Source organism: Amia ocellicauda, chromosome 5 (assembly GCF_036373705.1).
Source record: "Amia ocellicauda isolate fAmiCal2 chromosome 5, fAmiCal2.hap1, whole genome shotgun sequence".
In the NCBI taxonomy this organism is placed as follows: Eukaryota; Metazoa; Chordata; class Actinopteri; order Amiiformes; family Amiidae; genus Amia; species Amia ocellicauda.
In genome coordinates this window covers 7,498,895-7,513,845 of record NC_089854.1, presented here as the reverse complement: position 1 = coordinate 7,513,845, position 14,951 = coordinate 7,498,895, and the positions used below count along the sequence as shown (strand labels likewise).

The 14,951-nt window shown below is 42.1% G+C and overlaps 1 protein-coding gene across 2 annotated transcripts; it reads right to left on the bottom strand.

The window, feature by feature from the left end:
* Positions 1 to 756: 756 nt before the first annotated feature.
* Positions 757 to 14,946, bottom strand: ilrun (inflammation and lipid regulator with UBA-like and NBR1-like domains). Of its 2 annotated transcripts, XM_066703541.1 has the most exons (5): positions 14,671 to 14,945; positions 10,118 to 10,272; positions 8,428 to 8,625; positions 6,341 to 6,651; positions 757 to 3,634 (listed from the first exon to the last, which is right to left on the bottom strand). In XM_066703541.1, the coding sequence occupies exons 1-5, from the start codon at positions 14,826 to 14,828 to the stop codon at positions 3,599 to 3,601; spliced, it is 858 nt and encodes a 285-aa protein (XP_066559638.1). In that variant the 5' UTR covers positions 14,829 to 14,945; the 3' UTR covers positions 757 to 3,598. The 2 variants fall into 2 exon arrangements, with proteins under 2 accessions (XP_066559638.1, XP_066559637.1); XM_066703540.1 differs by lacking the exon at positions 757 to 3,634 and having other exon boundaries at positions 5,246 to 6,651; positions 14,671 to 14,946.
* Between the last annotated feature and the right edge of the window lie 5 nt (positions 14,947 to 14,951).

The following is a 14,951-nucleotide window of genomic DNA, read 5'->3' as shown; positions in this document are numbered from 1 at the left end:
TTCAGAGTTCATTGAGGGATTGCACAAACTGCCCTCGTCACAAGCTGTTCTTAGTGTTCCACAAATAAGGCAGTGATGTATTCTTGGACACTTAAGACCTAGCAGACAATTGCGGCAAACGGGGTGAGGCGAGTCTTATCAGACGTGGGAATAGCTGCCCTGCTCTATTGACATACCCACAAATCTTGGTCAGTAATCAAATTATACTGAATGCGTATTGCGTGGGTATAGGTTTCTAATAAAAGAATCAACGTCTAGAAGAGGTCAGATCTAGCAGTTATTAACGAGGGCTTGAAAAGAAATAATCTTTCAAGAGCAAGTGGCAGGGTTGAAAACCAGAAATTACACCTGCAGCCGTTTAAGACGCATACCTGTAATTGCTCTTTCTACATATTTTTCTCCATTCTCAGTACATGGTGCACACTTAACCCCCTTCAGCACAACAATTTCAACAAAAAGACCATGGGTGTTTTATATTTACTGTTCCCTGTGACATCATGGTTTGATTCAGAACAAAAACACACCAAAACACTTCTAGAGACTTGAATCTTTGAGGTAAGGTTACTATAATAAGAAAAAAGTATAGTATTGCTGACCTTTTCCTGTTTTTCCTGTCATGTTTAAAATGGTATTACTGCAGCTTTCTCTACAGTGGTATGGTAGAGCAACCTGTATGGCTGTAGGTGAAATCTCCCATACGGTGGGTTTGGAAAAGCTTAACATATTGTCCGAGGCACTACATAAAAGCACATCCCATTGTTTTAGTTTTTTCAGTGTTAATTTAATCATACAAATGTTCATTTATACATACAGGAAAAAAATGCTTTAATTTCTTTGTTTTGACTTCTTTTATTATTATTTTTGTCTTAAATGTGCTATCATAGGACTCTATGCAGACTTCCGACTCATCCATCCGCCATGCCAACCCTCACAAAAAACAAAACAAAAAAAAGTCTACACTCACCCAAAGTACAGAGAAAAAAAAAACACCATCAGGCAAGGAATCAAAATCACACTCGCACAAAAAACAAAGAAGAGTATAAGGAATATCCAGATTGTAAAAGAAGAGAAAAAGAAAGTAAGTAAAAAACAAAGAAAGAAGGCAAAGAAAAGAAAAAGAGAGAGGCAGAACAGTGTATACTTTTTGGGATGAGGAGGATTGTGGTTTCGGTTCCAGCTCATAAAAACAAACAGAGAGATGCAGGGCTGACTGATGAGTATGACTGATTGCTGGAGAACGAAAATGTAAGGTAAACAAGAAACAGGTGTCGCTTGTCCTGAGTGACAGTAATCGGGGCAATCTGATAGGAAATGACACTGTGGGGGTGGCTGTTCAAGTTCAACAGAACGGGAATTGCTTCAATTCACAGAGCATCGTTAATGAATTGCCATAACGGGTGTCAAACTGGAAACTGCCAGTTGCGGTGCCGGAACAGTCCAGTGCATAGAATCGCCCCGGTGCAGGGAAGCCTGACACTGCGCCATCGGTGAAGTGCAGTACCATCCTACAGCTGACAAACCCTAACACACTCCTTATCTGTCCACTGTAATACTTCTGTTAGATATGGCTTCTGAAGAATCGCGATTTGGGCAGGCACTAACGAACCCCCTTCAATCAGTCGAATGCTGGTGACAGAAATGACATCCAAATCAGACTCGTCAACGCTTGACCTTAATACAGTGAGCAACCAATCAAAACAACCTAGCTCTAGTTTAATGGGGTTTATTCCCTAAGGAAGGGTGTAAAAGGGGCTTGGGTGGGAAACCAAAATGTGATGTGAAGAGTTTGCAGTCCTCCTTCCTGCCTTAAACTGCACAAGGCAAACAAACGGCCGTCTAGTCATGGTGGCTAACGCTTAATCCTGGTTGTACAACTTATGCAGGCAGTGTGTAGTGTCATGTTATAGTATGCAAAGCAGGTGGTGTGTGTCTTTTCACATGGGCAACACAGAGAATTCATGGGGTTTAGCCATTTGCTTTGATGGGAAATATGTCGACTTGTAGCAAGGACTTTAACAGAGCTTGCTACGGGAGCCCGATTGAGAGGATATATCGACAGAGTGGCAGCTAAACATATCTTTGGGTTGGTAACATTTTTGGGAATCCACTCTGGCCTGATGATGAGCCTAAAACATAAAAAAGAAGGGAAAAATAGAAAAAAAATGAACAAACTAACTATGCACTGTGAAAACCTCAATACTACACCGGGATTCAGATCACACTTTCACATCAATGCAACCTCCGCAAGCTTTGCAACTATCAGGAACAAGACCTGTGGGTTCCCCTTGGTTAGGCTACAGCACTTACTCAGCCTATTAGACAGTAAGCAAGAGCATTATATTTAGCACCACAACCCAGTTTCCTAATCACTGGAGTCCAGCTGTTCTACGTATCCAGTACTGCACACAGCACCAAGTGGAAGAGGCCATAACAGCACCATTAAAAAGTGGGTGACTGAGTACCACAGTGTGCAAATGTCTGGCAGCTATCCACGAACAGAGCTGAAAAGCCAAGCGAGTGGGGAAGGGGAATCTAGGATTTCTATTAAGGAAGCTTATTAAATGACAGCCTGCTAGCTCTCAGTGATACTCTATGATGCCCATGCACTGGAACGCCTAGTTATGGGTTTGTACAATGCTGTCCCCTGCTGGAGTATAATAGTATTGCACCTCCAGCTGCCACAACTGAATTAAGGCATGGCTATCTACTGGCAGTGCGTGTTCCTGCGACTCACAACATGATAAGTCAGCATGGAAATCAGTTCTCATGAATAGTTGGAAAATCATTACAGTAAAAACAATACAAAAATTAAATGAAAAGGCAGTGTTGTATATACAGAAGGACATTGCTATAGGTTAAAAAAAGAAAAAAAGCCATAATAACGGTGAACAACGCTTAATGTGTGGGAAAACCCCTCTCTCATATAAAATATCACACAGCTTCAATATAAAACCCAAAGAGATCAAGATCAACAAAACTGCCCTGATGCAAAAAAGTATACACTGTGGCATTATTGTTAAAAGAAAGAGGGGAAAAAAAGAAAAAAAGAGAAACAGGATTTAATAAATTTAAACATCTGCTCAAAACTACAATCGCTCATAGGCAAAATCATTTGAAAATGGCTTGTTTTCCCCCCCTCTTTCTCTTGCGTGCTGTACACATACACGCACACGCACACACACACGCACACGCACTCACACTCGCGCTCTCCTGGTCTCTATTTATTTATCTGTGATGACGACTTAAAACAACAAAACGACAACGAAAGACACCACCCTCCCCCCCCAGCCCACCCCCTTCCTTCGGCCAAAACAAAAAAAAATTGTATTAAGTTTTTCTCTTAAAGATTTATAGCACTCAGATTTAATTTAGCATTCACACATGCATTCATTGGGTTTTTTCGATGTCTGTTGGATTATTTACCAGGAACAAAAACAGCCTTGTCTGCAGTTTCTCTTGTGTGGTTCTGTGAGGAGGAAGGGGTCTGCCAAGTGTCAATAAGAAATCTCTAACCCCCCGCCTCTCCCCAAAACACACATGGGGGATAGTCCAGTGCCACTGCCTGGGAGCGCTGTCTTGTCATGGTGATACCTGTGTTTTAAGACTGTCCAAAAGGATAGGGTCCATGGATACCCTGGAAAAACAAGACAGGAAAACAAGATTATCTCATGAATCTACAAAGAGTCCACACATGCAAACGTACAGCCATTTCCATAAAAGGATGCTCTCGTCATCTCGTATTGTGAGCAATGAATGGCAGCCAATGAAAGGACACTTTGCGAGAGGGCAGTGCTGAGTAAGGCATGCAGCCATGGGTCTTGCTAAAGTATTTCAGCGTACAGCACTGTTTACTGATGTCAGTTTTGTCACCCGTTGTTTTAATTGCTCCGCCTGATTGATCCTGACATAGACAGGTTATGGTTTTGCATTTTGTACACTTGGAAGTTTGTGTGTAGTAATGGTAAATTATTTTCAGGATGTTTGTGCATATCGGGCAGTTTGACATCTGCCTTCCATCGTGCACTTCAGACTATTTGCGCAGACCCGTTCTCCAGGTGTAAAACCACCCTTCCACACTTACCTTAATTCAATCTCTTTCTTTATTATCATGTAGCTGTGAAGGAATACTAGGAGTCATGTTACTCTGCAAACTCCGTGGGTTATTTTCTATTACTCACAACTAATTGAAGTACAGGAATTTAAAAAACTTCCAAATTAAATAAAACAAATGTGTGTCATGGTTTACATTTGAGTAGGAGACACTGTCATAATCTAAAATATTGCAGTCTTACAAAATAATGCATTAAAAAAACCACACCTGCATTTTAAAAGTAAATGAATGTCCTAAAACTACATTTTCTGATCCCTATGCAGCCAATCTGTTCTGTGTACCACTGAATAATGCTTTGGTGAATATTCATTGCATTGGCAGCAGATGAGATCAGATGCAGATGAGTAATCACATATACTACCAAAGCATGTAGCAACGTACACAATGTCTGCTTGAAATAAGTAACACCTGTTCTTCAAAGCCTAGATAACCATACAGGTCTGTCACATTACCTAGTTTTCTCATGGGAAACAGAAACTTTCATCTGCAACAGGTATGGCTTAATTTCCATAACCCATAACCCCTGCAACCCATAACCCAATTCAAATCTCAGGTGGGACTATATTCTCTGGCAGTTTCGACTTCTTCTGGATCTTTTATTCATTACACGAATCTGTATATTTTAATGCATGTTTTTATTCCTAATATTAATATAGACATTTTCTCACAATAGTATGTCATTCTATACCAGGGGTGGCTAACCCTGGTCCTGGAGAGCCGCAATCCTGCAGGATTTCCAGGTCTCTCTTAATTACCAATCATTGGATACCTTGAACACAGGGACATTTTGCCTAATTAAGACACACAGTTGGTTCAATTAAGCAGTTAACGATCTGGATAGAACAAAAGCCTGTAGCCCTGCAGCTCTCCAGGACCAGGGTTAGCCACCCCTGTTCTATACGATGAGTTAAACCGTGACAGAACTTCGATTTACACCGCGTGTGTTCTTGTATCTCTGTGCCAGTTTAAAACGGTTGCTTTTTTGCATTTCATTCGCTGCAGATAAAGGTGTCAACTAATGAAAAATAGAATTGGGGAGTATTTTAGCACACTGTCCATCTCAGTAAGAAAACTGCATGTATCTCAACTTAAATGCAAGTCCCCCACCCACCCCCAACCCTGTCTCTGCCCAATCGCTCAAGGGCTGTAAATATCAGGCTGTATTAATACGCTTGATATGCGATTTGAAAAAAGAAAAAAAAAAAAAGCGATAACGATGGCACTGGCACCACACCCTCGGAAGTTCCAAAGATTAAGTGATCCTTCGTCTCATTTCTATATTGTATAAAGACCGTAGCTGGAAGCTTGAGTAAGAAGGAAGTAGAGAAGGTTTGTTAGGAATGTTAAAAATAAGCAGTTTTCTTAAGGTGTCTCTGAGGTTACGGAGCTGAACGAGTTTTTCTTCTGCGGTGTGCGTTTGTGGTGGGAAACAAAAACAACTAAAATTTAGATCACAGAAAATTAAGAATTGCATTATTTCTTCAATCCCAATAAACACAGTTACATTTTCTCAATAGTTTATTACAATAACAGAACCTTCCTATTGACACAGAAACAGATTGAACATTATTACACAGGCAAAACATCGCTCAGTCTTTGGTTCTCCTTAATTCTCAAGAGCTCTTTTGTTCACAGAAATCACATTATCTGTGCAGGTAGGCCTTTGCAAGCTAAACTGGCACCCCTTGATTCTCTACTTCTAATTCTCAGAACAAAAGTGGAAAGTAAAACAAGAAAAACAAATGTAAAAACGTGGATGCTGTGTTCCAGCTTTGGCTTCCTTCCCTTTGTGGTTTTTATACCGGCTAGCTTTGCTTCAACTTACAGAGCCAAGCCATATTAAAACAAAGCATTCCCCCAGAGACACTGAATTTGACCAGTCTTCCTAGATTGGCGAACTGGAAGCGAACATTTCGGCATTCTGCATCATCGGCTGCCCCAGGCCACACGTGACGCCCAATGCACAGGTACCAGTTACTGCTGTGTTGTACGCTGCTCTATGTTGTGCTTGGTGTTGCATACGTATCTCATTTCGATATGGCAAGGCGCTGAACTTTGAACCCACTGCATATGAAATAGCTCTATATGATCTACTGTAACTACAAAAGAAACAAACAAATCATGGGGGAGGGTGGGGACACAAAAGAAAACCACAACATCCCGCTATGACCCCGGGAAGTGGACTAGCTCCAGCTCCCCAGGCCTCGGCTGCCCTGACCCTGTACATACCTGGCTGTAAGTCACTACTGATAAGTTGGTTTGAAGACCGTTTGGTGCTATATTTACAGAGTTGTGTGACAGTCCATTTTGATCTTGCTGGATTTGGTCTGGCGCAGGCTCCCAGGGGCCCCCGGGGTCCTTGAGGCTGTGGTCGTCATCATTGGTGGCATGTTTGTTCTTCTGCGGCGAGGCGAAGGGGTTGAAGTTGCCCTCCACGCTGCGGTGCGGCTGAGTGTTGAACTCCGTCTCAAAGGAGGACAGCTGCTGCGTGACGCCCAGGAGCCCGCCCACCTCCACGCTCAGGATCACCCAGATCACGTCTGGCCAACGCAGGCAGGAGGGACCGGGTGGGAGAGAGAGAGAGTCTCTTAACACACACCTCAAACATGCAATCTTTTTTCAATATCATCTCTCCAACTTCTCTTTGAATATGCAACCTCCATGCGCTCTGCTTGGGTGAAAGTCTTGAACTGCAGACTTTCCCCTCTTGGTGTGCTGGAGTTACCATTGTCAGGTCTTGGTTTTGGAATAATTTAATAACGCATGCACGTATGAATCTGACTTATTGTCCCTAGAGCAGTAGAACTAAAGGGGCCGTCTCAAAAATAGGCCAAATCCACATGCATTGAACTCACGCATTTAAGAATGCAAACAAAAAGATTCCACATTAGAGGAGAAGCAAAGAATATGCTGCCACCTAGTGGTCAACCTGAAATCAGAAATTGTGGTCTTGCTCAGGAGAAGATTTTTTTTGTTTTGTTTCATGCCATAATGGATTGACAACCTTTGATTTAAATTTGCAGTACGTACGTTTTACTTATTTGGACTTGGTGGCATATCACCGATCACAACAATGGAAAGCCTAGTTCAACTTTTAACTAATTTCCCAATGAAAAACGCCATCCTTTTTAATAAAGATCAGGGAACATCTCAGAATTACTCCTAGAAATCACACTAAAAGCTAGTTGAGGAGTAAGATTACTCCTCGCTCAGAGTAGGAGTTAGTCAAAGTCTCTTACACCTACTTTTAGCTGGGACTATTATCCACTCCTAGGAAAAACGTTTAGTATATTTTCACAACAGTTTAGGTTAGAATATGACTCACTGTGACGTATTTTCTTCACTTTGTGGAGAAAAAAAACAAAAAAACAAACAAGATCACATTTTACACAAAAATTATTTCCCCCTCATTCCTTCATTACAAGGATGTTAAGGTGCTACATGGAATTAAAATAATTTATTATTAATATGCTTTGTATGAGTTGATAATTTTTCATTCATTTTGTGGCTTATTGTTTACTTTTATCTTGTCAAAAAAATTATTGGAATATAGAATCAGGTTATGTAAAACCCTTGATGAATATAGGCTAGCATTGATTAGGACAGCATCGATTATATACGCATAATCATTAATTATGAATGCGGCTTGTTTTGGGGATATTTGCGCGCAGTCGTGGGGACGATCTCGGGTGTTAATGCCAGTATTGTTTGATGGTAAATTGTGCTTATTGATGCCTGTGATGATGGTCCCAAATCCTCACTGCTACATTGTTGCATTTCCCCGTGGCCAGACACTGCAACATTGTCACCACCTTTATCTCTGCTGACAGTGCCGAATTTCTGATAGTGGTGGAAGAAATTGCATTTCTGACTTGTTCAGTAACAAACAATATTCAATTTCTATCCAATCTGTATCATCACAATAACCCTTCATCATCACACCGCTGTTATACATCTTTCCTTTCACAGAAGCTGCACTCAGTCATCTCATTGCTGCCGTCTCCCAACTCCTAACTAGTTAGGTGACCTCGTGAGGAGGTCTCTTAAATATTGGTTGAGTTAGGAGTACTTTTAATTTAAAGAATCTTCATGAATGGCTTTTACTCCTAAGAGTAAAAGTAGGAGCAAATTGACGTCACTCTCAGATAATTCAGGCACTTAAGACTCTCTCAGACGCTTTATGAATACGGGCCCTGGTTTGCATTTATTGTGTGAATAGTTCAATAGACAACTGGAAAGAGAGAACATTTTTCCCAGATTTGGCCGAAGTCCTAAGAGAGCCAATGGTAAAGAATGAGCAATGTGGTTAGACGTACCTCCGTAGAAGAGCCCAGTTGCCGTGCACATCCGCCACTGGCCCTGGTACATGCCGGGGGCTGCTGGGCTTCGCATCTGCACGCTGACATCTGCCACTTCCTGGGGGTCTAGCGAGCGGACCATCACCATGTTCACATGGCCAAACTGGTCTCCCCCCACGTACTTCAAACACACTCCTGGAGGCCATGACTCGGCTCCTGAAACACACAGCAAGCCACGTTGGTCTTAGTATACAGTACAGTACTGGCTCGTTGGTACCCAGCAGTGTGTTACACCCATGAAGTGACACAGTGGCCCTTAAGCAGAAGTGCACCCTGTCTTTGCCAGGCTGACACACAGATTGAGTGTTTCTCGTCTTGAGAAATTGTCTAGAAATGCTCTGCTTGTTGTAAACGTATGAGCTTAAGGGCTTGAAAGTGTAGCTATTTTCTATTCCTATGCCTATGGCAATTGTGAATGGCTGTCTTGGTCTCCGACTAGATTTCAGTCCATGTTCTGATGAGAGACAACACTATAATGATGCTGCAGGTAAGGCCTTGCAGAATGTCCAAAATTCCTTTTCATGTTCAATTTTGTACATGTCTTTATCATGGCCAGTTGTTGTCATGTCTGACGCGGTTCCCGTGTCACTATGCACTTCTGATTACCAGATGAAAAGCTCCATCACTGAGAGATAAATTGGCGCATGCAGATGCCCTTGGGTTTATAAACCCTAAGAGGAAAGAACTGCGGTGCAACAGAAAGGATTTCCTGAGATGATTAACTGACACTTGAATGCTGCTGGAAAACCTTTACTAGCTCAAGTCCTACAATATCTCCTATAACTCACTTTTCGAGCAAGTGACTCATTCTTGCTGTATATTTGAGTCTCTTGTGTTGATAAAGGTATCAATTACATTGTTATATTGCAATAGAAACTAAACAAGATTTGGAATCTATTTAATTGGCCTTAATATAAAACTAGTTTAAAAATAACCCTGCAGACCTAACATATTAAGATCATTCTAGGCAATCTGATTAAGTCTTGGAAAGGGCAGAGCTTGGAAATAGTCTGGTGTGTAGGCAAGTCACCCCAAAGGACTACTTCAAGCTCAGTAAAGGAACAAGGACACAGATTGAAAGGTGGAGACTAACAGGAGGCACATCTTCACACAACCATGGGTATCTAAAACAAGCAAATCAGTCATATTGCTAAAGCAGACTCGCTAGGTTGCTTCAACAAGCTGAGGGGGAAGATCCCAAGATGCATTACCTATAAAAGGGGGTACCTCAAGTCCTGGGGTGTCTTCAGTGTCTTATGGTTTTGATTCCAGCTCAACCCTTAGCTTCTTAACTGGTCATAATTAAAAGATGACCCCCAGTGCCCAATATGTTTTTGTGGGTATGATATCTTGAGTATAAAACATTTTATATAGCCACAGATGTAAAAAGTAACTAAACCGAACTCAAAAATAAAATAAACTGAGTAAGTGGGATCTCCTGCTGGAACAAAAACCAGGACCAGTGTTTGACACCTATCAGCCACAGAAACCAACCAAGAAAGACCCGCCAAATTACTTCATATTTTTTTTAAACTTAAAATGTTCTCCTGTATTTTGGGAGTCATCTTCTCTAGCTTTGTAAAATGACATAATTATTCGTATCACTACGAGTGATATGAGGATGCTTATTCCCAGCAGCAGCACAGACCTGTGTTCTGTATCCTCCATGTTTTCGTGAATTGCGTATCAGGAGGCACAGACTCCCCCTCTCCGATCGTCACGTCTTCTACAAAGGACATCGATGGCGCGTTGATGTTGGGGCTCTCAAAATCGTAGTATGCTCCTATGGCTGCTTGCAGGTTCCTTAAAGGGACAGAGAGAGATGAAGGAGCAGGTGAAACCGTGAATTCCCTATTGTAATGTGTAGAAATACTACGAAGAGGGTCGTGGGTTCAATCCTAGGTGGGGGGTGGGGAGGACGAGCAAGAAATTTTAATTAGATTGCTCCAGTAAAAACCCAGCTGTAATGTGATGTACTGTAACTGTAAGTCGCCCTGGCTACTGGATTTCTATTCTGCATTGCCCTGTCCACCTCTTCAGTGGCTGACTGAGTACAAGACTTCACATAAGTGTATGCCCAATTCTACCATATTTTACTCAATGACCAGTATATCTAGAACACACATGAGTTACATGCATATTTTCTTTTAAATACACAGCTGCCTTTTTTAAATACACTTGTATCCCCGTGTATGTACACAACAATTTTATCTCTGGCTTTGTTTGCATTTATCTGTAACATAGTCAATGCTGTGCAAATCTCCTATAGCACAGCTTTAGTTCAGCCCACATACCTTCAGATAGTAGACAAAGCTCACTTATTCTAAATAGCCCCACTAATCAATGGAAACACCAATGGCAGTTACAGACACTTAGTCCCTTACTCCTTCCTTTGTTTCAACTATGCCTTTCATTTTAAAAGCCAAACAAACATCCACTTAAGTTCTTAAATCCCCTCAATGTTCTTAGCCTTTGAACCTGTACTTAAAGATAAATACAACATTGCAATCAAACTTCATAGAAATTTAGTTTTTTCATATAGCTGCAGAAGTAACAAATTCAAATATGAATGCAAGGTTCTGCTTTGTTTTACTCTTCCTTACTTTGCCAGGCACACACTTTGAACTAACTATGTCATCCTGCCAGATCACAGCACACAAGAAAAGTTAAAATATCTCTGAGAAACACTTTCAGCTTGATGACACAGGTTATTTAACCCCTCAGACTATGTGTATGTCTGTGTTTCTAAATTGTTTCTTAAGAAATATTCAAAACAAGTTTTTTTTTTCTCCCTAGTCAGAGGTGTTCAAACTCTGGGCTCTTTCAATGTATCAAAATGATAAAGGCAATTCTCCTGAATGTGCAAGATTGGAAAGACTACACTCTTCACCAGTGTCCAGACTGGTGTCTAACTATGTTTCTAGAGCTGTCCCTGTGAGTAACAAGAGGATAGCCATCCTAATGTTGTGTAAAAACATAAATTGATTGTGTTTTTGCTTTCTTACTGGTGTCTTTTCAGGGATGTTAAAGCAGTGGTTTTTGTAGCTATCCATTACTACTATGTATATCTACACTGTAAAAGCTCTTCTGATTAAACTAGATAATTTGAATTGTAAACAATAAAAGCACTGGGGAACTCTGTTAATTAGTCTCTTTGCAATACAAAGAGTAATGTATAGGGTGGTAATGGTTAAGCACCCCCCCCACCCCATCTGTCAAACACTGATATGGACATTGCTACAACATACTCTGGCTATCTGCCCCCTGGACCACGGTGAAGTGGTATCTAAGTGTGCACAACATGCTCTGGTATTTATACAGTAGACAAGGGATCACAAGGGCAGTCTGGACTTGCACCTTTCTAAAAAGCATACCATTTAAACCTGGCAGATTTTATTGCTCACTTCATGTGAACCTTTCAAGATAAAATAATATTTCAGGGGTAACATATTTTGGTTTGATTTGTACATACTTTTAAGAACTTAGATACAATTATTTAGGTGCTCCATTACTGAATCAACTCTTTCTCTCATATAATGTCTGCTTCCCTTAATTTATCCCTTATTCAGTTTGTGTGTGTGGAAATGGAAAAATATCACCAGTAATAATAGGGTGTTGGCTTACACAAGGCAAGGCTTTGTTTTAAAGTAATATAGTGGGATACTGGGTGTGGCTAGGGAAACTTTATTGTTATATAGTACAGCCATACAAACTATTTAAGGTTTCCAACAGTATATGTTTAACACTTGATATATGTCTTTGATATGGGCAATTTCTGCAATTGTAAATAAAACCACAGGAATCCATGCTTGTTTGGAAATGTGCATTGTACAGTCTGGGGCTAATGTGGGCAGATACTTTAGGACCCATACGTAAACAGAGCAGCTGTTGCAGAACATACCAACAAACATTCAGCTGGCCTTTGGTATAGAAGAAGAAAAAAACACCCCAACACTTTAAACCAACAAGGGGGTTTTGGCATCCCTGCCTGTTTAATCACTAAAGTACAGTAATGTTTGCTTCTTCCTTTCCCTGGTTCTCCCCTCAGTAACATTACTGCCCCCGTGTCATTGCTCTGGGGTTGGTGCCTCTGCAGCAGCTGTCTCCTCTACTCAACATGCCACCTGCTCCAATACACAAGGGGGAAAAAAACACACGCGCACGGTGCAGAGGAGAGAATGGGGACAGGAACATAACTGCCGCTCACATTATGCAACATACTGTACAGCCTAAACTAGTGGTTCTTAACCCTGGTCCTAGAAGACCCCCTACCCAGCAGGTTTTCTACCACATGAGCTCTCAATTGCTTAATCAAACCCTTAATTGAACTACTTTCCTAAATTATAGCCTTTTAATTATTTTAAACAGCAGAGGTTTTAAGTATGAATTGAATAAATAACTTATTAAAGAACCAACTATTTTATTACACAATTTAAAAAGTCACATCTAAGCAGATTATTACTTAAATTGAGGTTCAATTAAGTAATTGAGAGCTCAGTTGGAACAAAAGCCAGCAGTGGCCTAAACATTTCAGTTTGTGTGTGAATGTGTTTTCCTCCCACAATCGCACATAATGTCAACGCCAACTGCCATCCCAGAATTCATGAACAAGGGAGGAGAGACAATTCTGTGATGCAACAAATACAATTCCGGTTATAAGGAAGGTTACATGAGTTAGGGGATGCGTATGACCTAATGACCTTCATGGTATTACTATGATTTCACTTGCTCATTAAAGATCGATGCTATGTACTGGTTACTCTAAATTCACCCCCTGAGAAAACCCCAGGGTTTCTTCCAAAGAGAGCAGCCAGTACCCCAATGAGCTTTTCTAATGACAATTACATTTTCATTATTATTGCACTTCTCCTAACATGGTCAAGGTCTAGTGGAAAAACGTCATGTGGCGCCTGTTGGAGATCGATGTATTTCCCCTAGAAAGGCCAAACAGTGTAATATTGCGTCTGAACAAATCTAGTGTACACTCCCAAATCGCTCACTCCGGGGGAAACGATGCACACATCTCGCCGGGCTTTAGACAGCACTACACGGGTGCGGGTCCTGGCGGGTCCACGCTTCTAATTTTAGCACCAGGTGACCCGCCATTAAACCGACAATCTGTCAGCACCGGTCCCTGCGCTGCACTACGGCTCTCGCCAACATGACACACACTGTCTAAAGTTATGTACAGGTCGGTCATATCATGCACGGCAATACACAAGGCTTCACTGCAGATGCACTACAAGTAAGCATGATTGTGCAATGCCCAGCTCGTCGTGCATGTTAACCCAGTGCGCTTAAGTCTGTAATAAATAACTATTTGAGCTCAACTCCGACTTCAAGCCAATGCATTGCGCCACTTTAAATGCAGGCGATGCTGAACATCGTATTAAATGGTGTCACTTCCACTCCTTTCTTTGTTTATATAAATGTGTCTCCAGCTCCCCCAACTCAATTAACACCACTTAGATGGAAACATGAATCTTACGAGCACATTACTGCGGACTGATTGTTATGTTTCTATATTTGAATGTATCGATTCACTGTCGTTGCGGTTTCCGTATCACCAACATCACACGATCCCCAGGTAAGGCGACAAAAAGGTGACCGAAGGACAATAACTACTAACGACAACAATCACAGGAGCCCGATCTGCGTTGAAGACCGTAACTCTCCAGTGTGTGATGGTACTGGGACTGCGGCGATCGCGGTTTGCAGTGCGTGGCCCGAAATAAGTCAGTGTGCATAAACACCACCACCTTTCGATTTGCGACGATGACGTCAGTGCGGGCTCCCCAGTGAGACTGTGCTCAATGAAATCCTCCAAGTTACTCATACAGACACCCACAGTCTACTACTACTACTACTACTACTACTACTCGCGGAGTGTAAACGCTCAACCCTCCTCGTCTCATAGCCATTGGCGCCGTGCGAATCGCCGCATTTCTCCCACAACAACAACATGGCACATACCCCAGTGCTAACACCACAGGTCAAAACTTCCTGCACTGCTGTGTACCTTTGGATCATAACCTTTGCTTTATTCGCTTGACTCGGCAGTGCCGGATCAAGACAAGAGCGACGACAAAACACACACACGTCCCTCTGGTTAAATAGATGAGCGTCACCCCCTGCTTCTGTCTAAAATACCAGACACCCCGTCGTCCCCTTTAACGACAGGCCACACATCCCCGAGCTCACCAGTTGGTCATGTCCAGGAAGAAGGCGCAGCCGGCCGGGTTCAGCTGGAAGCCTAGAAGTCTCTGGAACTCGGAGATCAGGACGTCCTTATCGGTGGTGCCCATGCAGCTGAATTTCTGCATGAGCTCCGGGTCCAGGTCCATGTCCATGCCCTCCATGGCGGGTGTCCCGGGGCGGCGGCGGGGGTTTCTCTCCTAATTTAGTCCGAGGCCTCGGCCAGTCATAACAACCAGCCCAACAACAAGCCCAATGCGCATGGCTGGGGCGGGCCCTGGGACGAC